At 42.8% G+C, this 15,920-nt stretch overlaps 1 protein-coding gene across 8 annotated transcripts in view; it reads left to right on the forward strand.

Annotated features, from left to right (window-relative positions):
• The window catches only part of ptprfa (protein tyrosine phosphatase receptor type Fa), a 634,875-nt gene that overhangs the window by 359,871 nt on the left and 259,084 nt on the right, over positions 1-15,920 (forward strand). For all 8 annotated transcript variants that reach the window (XM_068036905.1, XM_068036906.1, XM_068036908.1 and 5 more), the window contains exon 5: positions 14,132-14,320. In XM_068036905.1, coding sequence (XP_067893006.1) covers positions 14,132-14,320 — 189 coding nt within the window. The remainder of the gene's footprint in view (positions 1-14,131; positions 14,321-15,920) is intronic.

Below are 15,920 nucleotides of genomic sequence, written 5' to 3' on the forward strand. Positions count from 1 at the left end.
TGAAGTCTATCACTATCATTCTCACAGTTCACAATACTTCCAAGTTTTGTGTCATCTTCACATTTTGAAATTGTGCCCTAGGTCATTGATGTAGATCAAGAAAAGCAGTAGTCTTAATACCGACCCCTTGGGAACCCGACTGTATACCTTCCTCCAGTCCGGGAAACAACTGTTCACCACTACTTCCTGCTTCCTGTCACTTAGCAGTTTCATATCCATACTGCCACTGTCCCTTGCATTCCATAGGCTTCAACTCTGCTGACTAGCATATTATGTGGCACTTTATCAGATGCCTTTTGGAAGTCCATGTACACCACAGCACCCGCATTACCCTCATCAATCCTCTCAATCAAATTAGTTAAACACAATTTTCCTTGAACAAATCTGTGCTGGCTTTCCTTAATTAATCTACATTTGTCCAAGTGACTTAAATTTTGTACCCGAACTACTTCCTGTTCAAAGGCAGCTTGTTGTTCATTACAGTTTTTCCTGCCAATCTTTGATTCCGATTTACGTGGGCCAGATCCATTCTCACACCATTGAAATTGGCCCTCCCCCAATTAGTTATTTTTACTCTGGATTGCTCCTTGTCCTTCTCCGTAGCTAACATAAATCTTATAATAAAAAAATTGCAGTTATATAGCACTTTTCACAACCACTGGACATCTCAAATGCTTTACAGTCAGTGAAGAATTTTGGAAGTGTAGTCACTGTTATACTGTGGATATCACGGCAGCCAATTTGTGCACAGCACACTCCCACAAACTGCAATGTGATAATGACCAGATAATCTGTTTTTGTGATGTTGATTGAAGGATAAATATTGATCAGAACACCAGGGATAACTCCCCTCTACTTCAAAATAGTGCCATGGGATCTTGTACATCCAGCCAAGCAGGCAGAAGGGCCCTCAGTTTAACGTCTCATCTGAAAAACGACCTCCCACAGTGAGGCACTACTTCCATACTGCCCTGAAGCGTCAACCTTGATTTTACTGTTCAGGCCCTGGAGTGGACTTGAATCTGGAACCTTATGACTAGGAGGCAAGATTGCTACCCACTGAGCCACGGCTGATACTATGATCACTATCCCCTAAATGTTCCCCTACTGACAGTTCATCCATTTGTCCCACCTCATTCCCAGAACCAGATTCAGCAATACTTTAGTCATACAAAAGCAAAATACCGTGGGCGCTGGAAATCTGAAACAGAAAATGCTGGAAATACTCAGCAGGTCAGGCAGCTTTTTTTTTATTCATTCGGGGGATGTGGGCATCGCTGGCTAGGCCAACATTTATTGCCCGTCCCTAGTTGCCCTTGAGAAGGTGGTGGTGAGCTGCCTTTTTGAACCATTGCAGTCCTTGGGGTGTAAGTACACCAACAGTGCTGTTTGGAAGGGTGTTCCAGGATCTTGACCCAGTGACAGTGAAGGAACGGCAATATAATTCCAAGTCAGGATGGTGTGTGGCTTGGAGGGGAACTTGCAGGTGATGGTGTTCCCATGCATCTGCTGTCCTTGTCCTTCCAGGTGGTAGAGGTCACAGGCTTGGAAGGTGCTGTCAAAGGAGCCTTGGTGAGTTGCTGCACTGCATCTTGTATATTGTGATGGAAATCCCACATGCCGAATGGAAAATATTAATTTAGTCGTATGGAACTTTGCCTGAGATTTTTTACTGGACATTATTACAAATAACTTATTAAAAAAATCAGAATAGAGCAGCTAAAGATGGCCATGCACAAATTTGCATATGAAAAGCCAAAGGCTGACTGAAGTCAGACGGTGATTACCCAGTCTAGCCAGAACAATGGGGGTGCTCTCTGATTAAATTACCCAGAATGGTTTTGTCAATGTTGATTGTCAAAAGCCATCGACACCCATTGACTTTGAAAGAGCCAACCCCACCCCTCCCGCCCCCCTGCCAAGTATGTCTGAACAGCCTTGAATTTCAAAGATCCTTCAGAAGGTGCTGTTCCAAACAGAGGTAGTCACATGACATGACTACCTTTGTAACTCTCAGAGTTTGTGAATTATGCCTCAGAATGCCGGCAGTAACTGAACTCCAAGGAAGGAACATCTCTCCTCTCTCCCTCTCCAGCAAAGTCCCAGTGATGCCCTGGCTGCAGCTAGACCTCAAATCGACAGATCCTCACAGTCAGCAACATGGAGGATGGATAAAGCCTCTCTTCGGCCCTCCAGAACCAGAGAACCAAGCCTGAATTATGCACGTGGCCCAGCGAGGACGTAAAGACTTCAATTTCAACTAAGGATATTGGGACTACACTTCCGTATTTAATTCAATTTTTATTAAGGACTCGACTCCAAACCTCCCAACTCTGTTTTTTTCCCCTCTGTATCTGTGAGTGTGTGTGCCTCTCAAATGAATGTGAGGGTGGATGAGGCGTATTTTAGTAATTTTAACTGGGTGAGTGATAAGGTTAATAAACTTACATCTTTCTTGTGTAAACTCAAGAAAACCTGTCTGGCTCATTTAAAATTATATTAGAGGAACAGTGCTTACTGAGGTGGTAAGTTATATCACTGTATTTAAAAGAATAAATACTGTTGAGGTCAAACCAGAGAAGGGGCGAAAGTGCAGCCTGAGACTACTTCCTCATCTGGTCATAACAATATGGTACACACTGCTGCAACTGTGCGTCTGTGGTGGAGGTAGTGGATGGGGTGCCAATCAAGCAGGCTGCTTTGTTCTGGATGGTGTCGAGCTTCTTGAGTGTTGATGGAGCTGCACCCATCCAGGCAAGTGGAGAGTATTTCATCACACTCCTGACTTGTGCCTTGTAGAATGTGGACAGGCACTGGGGAGACGGGAGGTGAGTTACTAGCCACAGAATTCCCAGCCTCTGTCGTGCTCTTGTATCCATAGCATTTATGTGGCTGGTCCAGTTCAGTTTCTGATCAATGAAAACCCCCAGGATTTTGATCGTGGGGGATTCAGCGATGGCAGTGCCATTGAATGTCATGGGGAGATGGTTAGATTCTCTCTTGTTTGTGGAAAGAAAAATAGAGTTAACATTTCAGGTCTGTGAACTTTCATCAGAACTGGCAAAGGTTAAAAATTTAATAGATTTTGAGCGAGCGAAAGGGGGGAGGGGGAAGAAGAACAAAAGAATTGTCTGTGTTAGGGTGGAAGGCAGGAGAGATTAAATGACAAAAGGTTTCTTGGTACCTGGTATTTCCTTGTTCATCCACACCTGCATCCTTTAGCAGGATTTTTAATCTTTGACAAGTAGGGCGAACAAATTGCCTGTGTAACTTATAAGACAATTTGTTTTTTTCCCTCTTTGATTCTCGTCACATGATGCCATGAATACTTCTGATTTGATAAACTGTAGATGCACTGACTTTCCACAAACAATTGCCTCGCTCCATGCCAAGTTTCATTTGTGCCTTTTTCATAGAAGGTTTACTCAACAGCAGAGGTATCTCTCTGGAGACTACAATCAGTACTGAAAAATTGGTGAATTACAACTATTTAAATGGAATGACAACTCTCTTTAGTGACCTTACTGTGTTGTCATCACCAAACCTAAAATAGTACTTTTATATTCCTTAACATTATGCCAATCCACACTATTGCGTGAATCTAGATAACATTTTAACCAAAATAAAAGCAAAATATTTTAAACATTTAACATTTTAACCAATCTGTTCCATATACTGGAGAATTGCAAGCACTATCTAGCACAGCATAGTTGAACGAGTGCACGACTAACACATTCATCACTGAAGGCACTGGATACTGCAAAAGCTATGGGCCCTGACAATACTCCGGCAATAGTACTGAAGACCTGTGCTCCAGAACTTGCCGCGCCCCTAGCCAAGCTGTTCCAGTACAGCTACAACACTGGCATCTACTCTGCAATGTGGAAAATTGCCCAGGTATGTCCTGTACACAAAAAGCAGGACAAGTCCAACCTGGCCAATTACCGCCCCATCAGTCTACTCTCGATCATCAGTAAAGTGATGGAAGGTGTCATCAATAGTGCCATCAAGCGCCACTTGCTGAGCAATAACCTGCTCAGTGACACTCAGTTTGGGTTCCGCCAGGGCCACTCAGCTCCTGACCTCATTACAGCCTTGGTTCAAACATGGACAAAAGAGCTGAACTCAAGAGATGAGGTGAGAGTGACTGCCCTTGACATCAAGGCAGCATTTGACCGAGTATGGCATCAAGGAGCCCTAGCAAAAGTGGAGTCAATGGGAATCGGGGAAAACCCTCCGCTGGCTGGAGTCATACCTAGCGCAAAGGAAGATGGTTGTGGTTGTTGGAGGTCAATCATCTGAGCTCCAGAACATCACTGCAGGAGTTCCTCAGGGTAGTGTCCTGGGCCCAACCATCTTCAGTTGCTTCATCAATGACTTTCCTTCAATCATAAAGTCAGAAGTGGGGATGTTTGCTGATGATTGCACAATGTTCAGCACCATTCACGACTCCTCAGATACTGAAGCAATGCAGCAAGACCTGGACAATATCCAGGCTGATATGTGGCAGGTAACATTCGTGCCACACAAGTACCAGGCAATGACCATCTCCAACAAGAGAGAATCTAACCATCTCCCCTTGACATTCAATGGCATTGCGATTGCTGAATCCTCCACTATCAACATCCTGGGGGTTACCATTGACCAGAACCTGAACTGTAGCCATATAAATACTGTGGCTGCAAGAGCACGTCAGAGGCTCCGAGTCCTGCGGTAAGTAACTCACCACCTGACTGCCTCATCTACAAGGCACAAGTCAGGAGTGTGATGGAATACACTCCACTTGTTTGAATGGGTGCAGCTTTAACAACACTCAAGAAGCTCGACACCATCCAGGACAAAGCAGCCCGTTTGATTGGCACTCCATCCAGAAACATTCACTCCCTCCACCACCGATGCACAGTGGTAGCAGTGTGTACCATCTACAAGATGCACTGCAACAACGCACCAAGGCTGCTTAGACAGCACCTTCCAAACCCGCGACCTCTACCAACTAGAAGGACAAGGGCAGCAAATACATGGGAACACCACCACCTGCAAGTTCCCCTCCAAGCCGCACACCATCCTGACTTGGAACTATATCACCGTTCCTTCACTGTTACTGGGTCAAAATCCTGGAACTCCATTCCTAACAGCACTGTAGGTGTACCTACCCCACGTGGACAGCAGCGGTTCAGGAAGGTAGCTCACCACCACCTTCTCAAGGGCAATTACTGATGGGTTATAAATGCTGGCCTAGCCAGTGACTCTTACATCCCATGAATGAATAGAAAAAAAAGTTGCCTATTCCCTAAGCTCTGGAATTCCCTCCCTACACCTTTCTACCTCTCTACCTCACTTTCCCCCTTTTGCACACTCCTCAATCTTTGACCAAGGTTCGGTGTCATATTTTGTTTTATAATGCTCCTATGAAAGGGAGCAGGCTGAATGGCCTACTCCTGTTCCAATGTCTTGGGACGCTTTATTGCATTAAAGGCGTGATATAAATGTAAGTTGTTCCATGCCATATTCTCTTTAATGGTTAGTTAAGGTATGAGTTGTTTTCTGTCTAGATTCAACAACTGTGTACTTCATGAGTTGGACTTGGTTTCGTTTAGTGCCAAGGTGAACCCTTTCTCATAGGTTTCACAATTTTAAAGAACTGAACTTTTATAAGGAAAGCACTCTTAACTGTGTTCTCTGGGAAAGTGCTATATAAATAAATACAAGTTTTAAGAACAGAAAAAGTGTTGCAAATTTTCACCCGAGGAAAAGGGGGCTGTCTGTCCAAAATCTATTGGGGTGATAATGTGGGTCCACGAGGACAATAAGAGATATCCGTTACATCGTTACAATATCAGCAGCACTTGTTCAACAGGTTTGCAAATAAATTGCCTTCTAAAACAAACCCTCATTGAAAAAATAAAGAGGAAGTCAACTGGAGTATGTTTTGCCCAGTTCAGTTAGTGATTTGTGGCAAAACTGAAATAAACACAATCCATTGATCCATTTGAGTGAAATTTATCAAAGCAGAACAAACTAAAGTTTAACTCATCGTGAAGTTTGTATACAAACCCTAAAGACCCCAGTACTTAATAACAAGTTCTTCTGTTGAGCATCTGCTTGGTCTTAGCATGTATTTTGTGTGTATAATGTATATGTTATATATATATATTTAAATACACCTTTCACTGCCTAATGGTCCCCCTTTCCCAATTTTGTTTCACTTTTCTGTCTTCCTCAAGGTGCAGATTTATAATGGGGCATTGTCCCATAAACATCAACATTCTGATACTTTATCCATGTAATTCATACTTCAGGTCTGAGCACTGGCAACATATTTGAATGTAGGAAGTATCACAGCCAAGCCCAATCCTGTCTATACCAAACATCCCCACAGGTGTTTTCCTGAAAGGATGGATGGATACAACCAGGACAGGCTAAAATGTGACGACATTTATAAACAATATAAGATATTAGGACAGATGACCAGAAGCTTAGTCGAAGAGCTAAGTTTTAAGGGATGTCTTAAAGGAGGAGAGAGCAGAGTGTTATTGAACTAGGTGCATTGCTGCTCAACTACCATATCTAGTTAGGAATGGGTTTCCTATATTTGTGCCTAAACAGAGGTTATTATATTTGGATAGGATGTATACGCTTGTGTTACTTCTGAAAAATTAAGATCTGCCAAGTAGAGATAGAGCTCACTATTTGTGCAATAGGTCATTTTTTGAGTTTGTTTCACAGCCATTGGCAAAATAGTGACTTGGAGGAGTTTACAGGCTTTTACTAAATTTGTGACCATTTGAAGATGAGCACTTCATCACTGCTATACTCCAGGCTGACCATAGATACAGATGTTCAGAACTACATCTGCAATTTTTGTACTACTTTAGTGTACTCCATTTTCTGGCAGTTGGAAGAATTAATAATTATTAATTGCAGCAAAGGGAATCTTCCTAGCTCTTTGAAAGAAGTTCTGTCTTGCAAACAATGCTTCCTGACCCACTAAGCTTTAATGTTGTATTAACATTTTGCAACTTTCGACATCTCTTTGTTTCTTCTTACAAATATTGTTTTACTTGTTAATGTTTCAGTGTGCTTGCTAACTTTTGCTCTCTTCAGTGCCTCTTGGGCATAGAACTGAATGTCTGCCTTAGAATAAGCTCCAGGGAGACATCAAAAATGAGTTACACACCACTACCAGTTACACAACACAATTATATGAAAAGAGGACTAATCACAAAACAATGCAAAAAATTGAATGAATTGGGGGGAAAAAGTAATCTCAATGACCTCCATGTTGAGCACCAACAGTCTAGGGAGCCAGGTGTTAAAAATTTCAAAAGGCGGAATGCATCCCCAACCTGCAACATGCCTTTTGCCGTTTTATGACAATGGATAGCGTCCTGTCTAAATGGCTTGCTCTCATTTTTAATGTGTCAACTGTGGCTCAGTTGGTAGTACTGTCGCCTCTGAGTCAGATGTTGTGGGTTCAAGTCCTGAAGCAGGACTGGAGTGCAGCAATCTAGGCTGACAGTCCTGTGCAGTACTGAGAGAATGCTGTAGGAGGTGCCGTCTTTTGGATGAGATGACCAAGGCCTGGTCTGCCATCTCGGGTGAATGTAAAAGGTCCCATGTCACTATTTTGAAGAAGAGCGGGGAGTTAGCCTAGTATCCTGGCCAATATGTATCACTCAATCAACATCACAAAAAGAGATTATCTGGTCATTATCACATTGCTGTTCATGGGAACTTGCTGTGTGCAAATTGTCTGCTACATTTCCTCTATTATAACAGTAATTACACTTCAAAAAGTATTTCATTGGTTGTAAAGTGCTTTGGGATGTCCGGTGATCGTGAAAGGCACTATATAAATGCAAGCCTTTTTTATTCGGATATTTAAATCGGGGTCCCACAATATCTGTTTTAGTTCTCACTGCTGCCATCTGGATTTCCCAAAATTTGGCAAATTGGCAGTGGGAGATACTGGCTGCAGAAGGTATGCACTTTTTATAGCACTCTTTGTGGCCAGGAGAAACAAAGGTATCCCCCCCGCTTGCCATAGTCAGCAACCTTACCACACCTATGCCTATCCCCACCCCCACCAAACCCCACTCTATAGTTCCCTTGCTCCTAATTGCTGGGGACCTACCCAAGGGTCCCAGCTGCAGCCTCCTGCTGTTGATTTTCCCACCTGGCAGCTGGCACCTGCCAAGTAGGACATGGAAGGAAAAAATTATAACGAGGTCTTGATGTTAAGTTCGGCTGGACCTCCATAATCCCTGCCTTGCTGGGTTTTCCCCACGCTACTGAACTCACCCGCACCTTCCTGCCTTCCCATAAGTATTGGGGCCACCATTTCACAGCTCTTGCAAGCAACTGAGTACTTTGATAAGATATGAAAATGTCATTAAAAAACAGGGCGCTAAAATAGCAACAAATGTGGTAGACTGAAGGAGAACTTGCATTTGTATAGCACCTCTTGTGTCCCAAGATATGTTCCACCCAATGAATTACTTTTGGAATGTAGTCGTTGTTCTCTTCTTTGGCCTCCTTGTCTCGAGAGACAATGGGTAAGCGCCTGGAGGTGGTCAGTGGTTTGTGAAGCAGCGCCTGGAGTGGCTATAAAGGCCAGTTCCAGAGTGGCAGACTCTTCCACAGGTGCTGCAGATAAAATTGGTTGACAGGGCTGTTACGCAGTTGGCTCTCTCCTTGCACATCTGTCTTTTTTCCTGCCAACTGCTAAGTCTCTTCAACTCGCCACGCTTTAGCCCCGCCTTTATGGTTGCCCGCCAGCTCTGGCGATCGCTGGCAACTGACTCCCACGACTTGTGGTCAATGTCACAGGACTTCATGTCGTGTTTGCAGACGTCTTTAAAGCGGAGACAAGGATGGCCGGTGGGTCTGATACCAGTGACCAGCTCGCTGTACAATGTGTCCTTGGGGATCCTGCCATCTTCCATGCGGCTCACATGGCCAAGCCATCTCAGGCACCGCTGGCTTAGTAGGGTGTATATGCTGGGGATGTTGGCCGCCTCGAGGACTTCAGTGTTGGAGATATGGTCCTGCCACCTGATTGCCAAGGACTCTCCGGAGGCAGCGAAGATGGAATGAATTGAGACGTCGCTCTTGGCTGACGTACGTTGTCCAGGCCTCGCTGCCGTAGAGCAAGGTACTGAGGACACAGGCTTGATACATTTGGACTTTTGTGTTCCGTGTCAGTGCGCCATTTTTCCACACTTTCTTGGCCAGTCTGGACACAGCAGAGGAAGCCTTTCACATGCGCTTGTTGATTTCTGCATCGAGAGACAGGTTACTGGTGATAGTTGAGCCTAGGTAGGTGAACTCTTGAACCACTTCCAGAGTGTGGTCGCTGATATTTATGGATGGGGCATTTCTGACGTCCTGTCCCATGATGTTCGTTTTCTTGAGGCTGATGGTTAGGCCAAATTCGGTGCAGGCAGCCGCAATCCTGTCAATGAGTCTCTGCAGACACTCTTCAGTGTGAGATGTTAATGCAGCATCGTCAGCAAAGAGGAGTTCCCTGATGAGGACTTCCCGAACTTTGGTCTTCGCTCTTAGACAGGCAAGGTTGAACAACCTGCCACCTGATCTTGTGTGGAGGAAAATTCCTTCTTCTGAAGACTTGAACGCATGAGAGAGAAGCAGGGTTGTAATGTGGGTAAAATTAGGTACCTCAAAGTAACCAACAAACACCAGCCTTGGTAACTCCAATTAAAGGCAGTCTGAGGTCACAAATGTTAACTAGGTTCTTGATTGAATTTCCAGATTCCTGCTTTTTTTCTGTGCTATTCCGAAATAATGGGGACAATCAGTTTAGCTGCAAGAGAGCTGAACATTTGACACCTTAATTTCTGAATCACATCTGTATTCAATTGCCAACATAGACTTTGCAACACTCAACAAACAGAATAGATACCAGATAACTGAGTAGCAGCAAAGCTGGTGCAGTACAAAAGTAAATATTTTATCCTCAGTTTCTCCAAAACTGTGGAACTTTACTTGAATATAATTCTGTGATCAATAGTACGTAACCCATTTTTGTTGTCTCTCTTAAGCAATAATCTATACTAAAACACCTTTAATGATTAAGAATCAGACTTTTGTACAGCAGAATGGGGTAATGTTACCTAGGAATTTTCATATTGGGATGTCAGCAATTCTTATTTATTTATGGAAGTTGAATTTCTTTTTAAAACTGACTGCACTGACTGCATTTTTACGTGTACTTTAACATTGTAGCATTGGTTCCTTCTTATCAGAGATATTCAGTTTATATGATCTAGGAATTTCTCATTTTCAAAAATTTGCACATCTCATAATGAATATTTTATAAAATATCATGCAGTTCGAGAATAGTCAATTAATGTAGCTACGGAAGTCACTGTCTTAACTAAGTTACTAGTCAGCCATCTTCAGTGATTAGTTTATTCCTCCCAAAAAAATCCTGTCAGTTTTGGTCTGTTGCAGTCACACATTCTTGGAGATGTTGACAGTACTTGACAAACTAGGTAAAGAGATCATTATGAGATGGTCCATTAAGGACGACTGTGTTAATAAATGCTCTGTCATGATTGTACAGATTTTTCAAGAAATAATAACTACCACTGTCCTAGGTTCTTAATCCACCTGTGGTTAACATAGCACTGTTATGTTCATGCTGACTGAAGGGTATCTAGAAAATTTATTAATATAGATGATTGACTTTGGAAATAAGTCAGAAATTAGGTTTCTTAGCAGGTTCTGTTATGCATAGTGGGACTTAGTGACCCAGAATATATCAACAGCGGTGCATTATAGGGAACTGAGCAAATTCAATAAACCATCAGCAAGGCCTACATACTGGATGCTAACCTGGGGTTAAACACGAGCACCCTGGAGGAATTGGAAGATGAATGCATACAGTTTCACCTCTCTTCCCTCCTGAGATCAAACAGCGATTCTGTAGCTTATCTATGTTATGCTTTTGAGTTAATCACCAAAAGAGCAAAGCCTGCCATTTAGAAAACCACAGTGGATATTAAACACATTTTAATGAAGAATTGTGAATATTATACCCACTCTATGAAGCCCTTTCCATACAGCAAGGATTTAATTATTGAGTGCATTTATCTGTATGTACACCTAAATGAGCTTAATGGTATGTTTCAGGAGAAAAATACTTGCAGTGATGTTAATTTCAGCGTCAAAATGGTTTCTTGATTAATTTGGGGGCAGGGGAGAGAACATCTTCCAATGTTTTCTTAAATTTTAATACAAGTCACAGCAGTGGTGTGTGAAATGAATGTATAAAATGTGTCAAAGTTGAGCACGTTATTGCAATTGTGGGACATTGCCTTAAAATGGACACATTTGGGCATTCTAAACTGAAATTCCCACAAATCGACAAGAACAGATGTTTCTATAGTTTGGTAATAGTTCCATGAGGCTGCGTAGCTTATTTTTATTAACAACAGCAGCTTATATTTCTTTAGCACCTTTAACACTGAAATATATTGCAAGACCCTTCAAAGAGAAGAGCAAAACAAAATAGACTCCAAGCCAAAGAGGTAGATATTAGGAGGGGTGACCAAAAATTTGGTCAGTGGTGGGTTCTAAGGGGGATCTTAAAGGAGAAGAGCCAGAGGTGTTTTGGAAGGGAGCTCCAGAGCATGGGGCCTAGATGGTTGAAGGTGTGGCTGCCAATGTGGAGCAGTGGAGGAGGGGAGGAAAACAAGGCCATATCCTGAAGAGAAAAAAAAAAGTTTGGAGTAGGTTACAGAGATGGGGAGGGGCAACGATGAAGGGCATCAAAGGATGAGAATTTTAAATTGTAAGCTTTGGGTTCTGGGAGCAATATAGATCAGCAAAGTGGAAAATGAGCGGAATAGGAAGTTAACCGCGGGGTTTGAATGAGCTGAAGTTTGAGGAGGGTGGAAGATGGAGAGCTGACCAGGAAATCATCGTCACCTCCAAATTCAAATTTTCCAAAGGCAGAGATGAGATTCAGCAGCACATGAGCCGAGGCAGGCCATGTTGTGGAGATGTAAGTACGCCGTGTTCTGGAGGGTATATAGGGTGGAAAACTAAGCTTGGAACTAGATACGAAGCCAAAGGTACCACCAATCTGGTATAACCTGAGGACAATGGCTAGGGATAGTGATTGAATTAGTGGCAGGGGTTTGGAATTTGTGGCAAGGCAATAGATCATAAGAACTAGGAGCAGGAGTAGGCCGTCCGGCCCCTCGAGCCTGCTCCGCCATTCAATAAGATCATGGCTGATCATTTCGTGGACTCAGATCCACTTACCCGCGCTCTCACCGTATCCCTTAATTCCTTTATTGTTCAAAAAGATATCCACCTTAGCTTTAAAAACGTTTACTGAAGAAGCGTCAACTACTTCACTGGGCAAGGAATTCCATAGATTAACAACCCTCTGGGTGAAGAAGTTCCTTCTTAATTCAGTCCTAAATCTGCTCCCTCTAATCTTGAGGCTATGCCCTCTTGTCCTAGCTTCACCTGCCAGTGGAAACATCCTCTCTACTTGTATCTTATCTATTCCCTTCATAATTTTATATGTTTCTATAAGATCCCCCCTCATTCTTCTGAATTCCAATGAATATAATCCCAATTTACTCAGTCTCTCCTCATAAGCCAACCCCCTCAACTCCGGAATCAACCTAGTGAACCTCCTCTGCACCCTCTCCAGTGCCAGTATATCCTTTCTCAAGTAAGGAAACCAAAACTGCACACAGTACTCCAGGTGCGGCCTCACCAGTACCTTATACAGCCGCAACATAACCTCTCTGCTTTTAAACTCAATCCCTTTAGCAATGAAGGACAAAATTCCATTTGCCTTCCTAATTACTTACTGTACCTGCAGACCAACCTTCTGCGATTCATGCACAAGGACACCCAGGTCCCTCTGCATAGCAGCATGCTGCAACTTTTTACCATTCATGTAATAATCCTTTTTGGTCTTCCCAATGTTCCCTGAAAAGCAAGTTGTGGCTCATCCAAGATTGGATAACACAAGGACAGTAACCTTATTGGAAAGATTCATACATGGGATTGTGGTAAATATGGGCACATATTTGGGTGGTAACAAGCCATTTATGACTATAGAGAGGACAAGGAGGTTGGAGATGGGACAAACAGAGGTCCAAAGGCTAGACAGTAGTTTGCAAAGGCAGCAGGATCATTAGCAAGTTTTATGAGGAGGAAGGTTGTGATGGGCAATGAGGAGGGTAGTTTTGAAAGGGACAAAAACAGTACCTGAGGAGTGGGAACCATATATAATCTCAGCTAATATGGAGCTAGAAATGGAAGTTGGGTGATCATCAGTTTAGCAGAAATGGTGTCAAGGAGATGGTAGGTGGATCTTATAAACCAGTGGAGCTCAGCGAGGGGATGAGGGAAAGAGGAGAGAAATTAGAGAAAGATGTGAATTTAGGATTTAGGCAACCAGGAGCCTGGGGAAATTTTAGCTTGGAGGGCATTAGGAAGGGGCAGCAAAGGGAAGGTTTTGATTTTAGTGACGAAGAAATTTGAGTTCCTCGTACATTGTTGGAGTGGAAGGGGAAAGGGGTTATATGTAGATGATTTGTAGTGGAGAAAAGAAGCCAGGTGCTATCTTGGCTCTCCAAAATAATCCTGAAATGGTGGGCAGTTGAGGCAGAGGAGAACAAGGCCTAATGGCACTTGATATGTCTAGGCAGATCTGGTGATGAATGTCTAAATAGTTTGTATTCTAGATGCACTCCAGTCTGCACCCCTTTGACTTGAGGGAGCAAAGATGGATGGGAGTAAATGTTTTACTGAGGATAAGGATGGGATTTTCGATGGGCTTTTCAGAGAGTGCCCAGTAAAGCATAGGGAGTAGCTGTTGGCTTATCCAAGGGACTTTCAAACCTTGTCAGCAGGACAATAATAAGGAAAGCAGCGGAGTAGTAATCAGTTGGGAAAGGTAGTGGAGAAGGTGGCAAATTATTTAAGAGAGGAGAAATAAAAGGTGAGAGGAAGCGAGGAGGTAGAATGGCCTGAGAGGTAACAATATTTCTACCCAAAACGTGTAGGATGGAGTAAGAGGTAACATTACAAAACTTACAGTGGTTAACTATAATGCTGATTATCGCTTGCATTTTAACAGAGGAACAACTGCCTCATGGATTCCCCACCATTGACATGGGCCCACAGCTAAAAGTGGTGGAACGGACCCGCACAGCTACAATGCTCTGTGCTGCCAGTGGGAACCCAGACCCTGAAATCACATGGTTTAAGGACTTCCTGCCAGTGGACACCAGCAACAGCAATGGGCGAATTAAGCAACTCAGATCAGGTAGGATGTTTCCTACCAGCTATTTATTGACCAGTTTGCTTGTGCAGAGATTGGTGTTTTAGTATAAAGCTAGATATTTGATTTTGTACATTATTTCTCTAATTGTGTTTAACATTGTTATTCAAATCTCAAATGTATTTTTTTAAATAATTAGTATTGGCCATTTTTCAGTCCATGCATTTGACTGGTTTACCAGACAATCCATTAGGGTATATCCAGTGATGCCATCATTTCATTCCTTGTCCACTGGAAGTGAGCAGAGGTGAGAAATTCTCTATGAAAATTGTCTGTACAGTGGAGAAGTATGGTTGAGTTTTGTTTGCCTCTTCTCTGCTGGTGCATGATGGCAATCAGTAATGACGTAATTGAGTTTTGACACTGGGAGTAATGGTCTGCTTGCCCAGTAGTTGCCTTATCGTGTTTCCCAGAAGCAGCTTTATCTTGTATTTAAAAAGTGGTATGTAACTGATGAATTAAAACCTATTATATTCATTTTTGGAGCGTAGTTAACACATGAGGAAATCTGTCACTATGCTTGATACTTCTTCGCAAGATGTTTAGAGATTTATGCCTAATGTGGAGAATATGCTCTCTTCCTATAAAGGCATTTGTATATCTAACTTACCCAAGTGTGGAGTATTTAAGTGCATAAGAACATAAGAAATAGGAGGAGGAGTAGGCCATTTGGCCCCTCAAGCCCGACCTGCCATTCAATAAGATCATGGCTGATCTGCCCCAGACCTCAACTCCTCTTTCATGCCAGCTCCTCATAGCCCTCAACTCCCCAATATTTCAAAAATCTCTCTACCTGCTCTTTAAATACCTTCAATGATCTAGCCTCCACAACTTTCTGGGGTAGAGAATTTCAGACATTCACTACCCTCTGAGAGAAGAAATTCCTTCGCATCTCAGTTTTAAATGAGTGTCCCCTTATTCTGTAACTATGTCCCCTAGTTCAAGATTCCCCCACTAGTGGAAACTCTAATGAATAAAGGCCTAACCTGTTTAGCTGTTCTTGATAACACAACCCATTCATCCCAGGAATCAGCCTAGTGAATCTCTTGAACTGCCTCCAATGCCGGTATATCTTTTCTTAAATACGGGGACCAAAACTACGCAATATTCCAGGTGCGGTGTCACCAACAGTCGGTACAATTGTAACAAGATTTCCCTATTTTTAAACAGGCCGAAGGGCCTGTTACAGTGCTGTATCTCTAATCTAATCTAAACTCCAACCCCCAGCAATAAAGGCCAAAATTCCATTTGCCGCCTTAATTACCTGCTGCACCTGCATGCTAACTTTTTGTGTTTCATGCACAAGAACACCCAGATCCCTCTGTGCTGCACTTTTTTGGAGTGTCTCTCTATTTAAATAATAGTCTGCCTTTTGATTCTTCTGACCAAAGTGCATGATCTCACATTTTCCTACATTAAACTCCATCTGCCAGGTTTTTGCCCACTCACTCAATCTATCTATACTCCCTTGCAGATTCCTTGTGTCCTCATCACAACATGCCCTCCCACCTATTTTTGTATCAACAGCAAATTTGGATATATTACACTCTGTCCCCTCCTCCAAGTCATTAATATAGATCGTAAA

Source organism: Heterodontus francisci, chromosome 8, assembly GCF_036365525.1.
Source record: "Heterodontus francisci isolate sHetFra1 chromosome 8, sHetFra1.hap1, whole genome shotgun sequence".
Lineage (NCBI taxonomy): Eukaryota > Metazoa > Chordata > Chondrichthyes > Heterodontiformes > Heterodontidae > Heterodontus > Heterodontus francisci.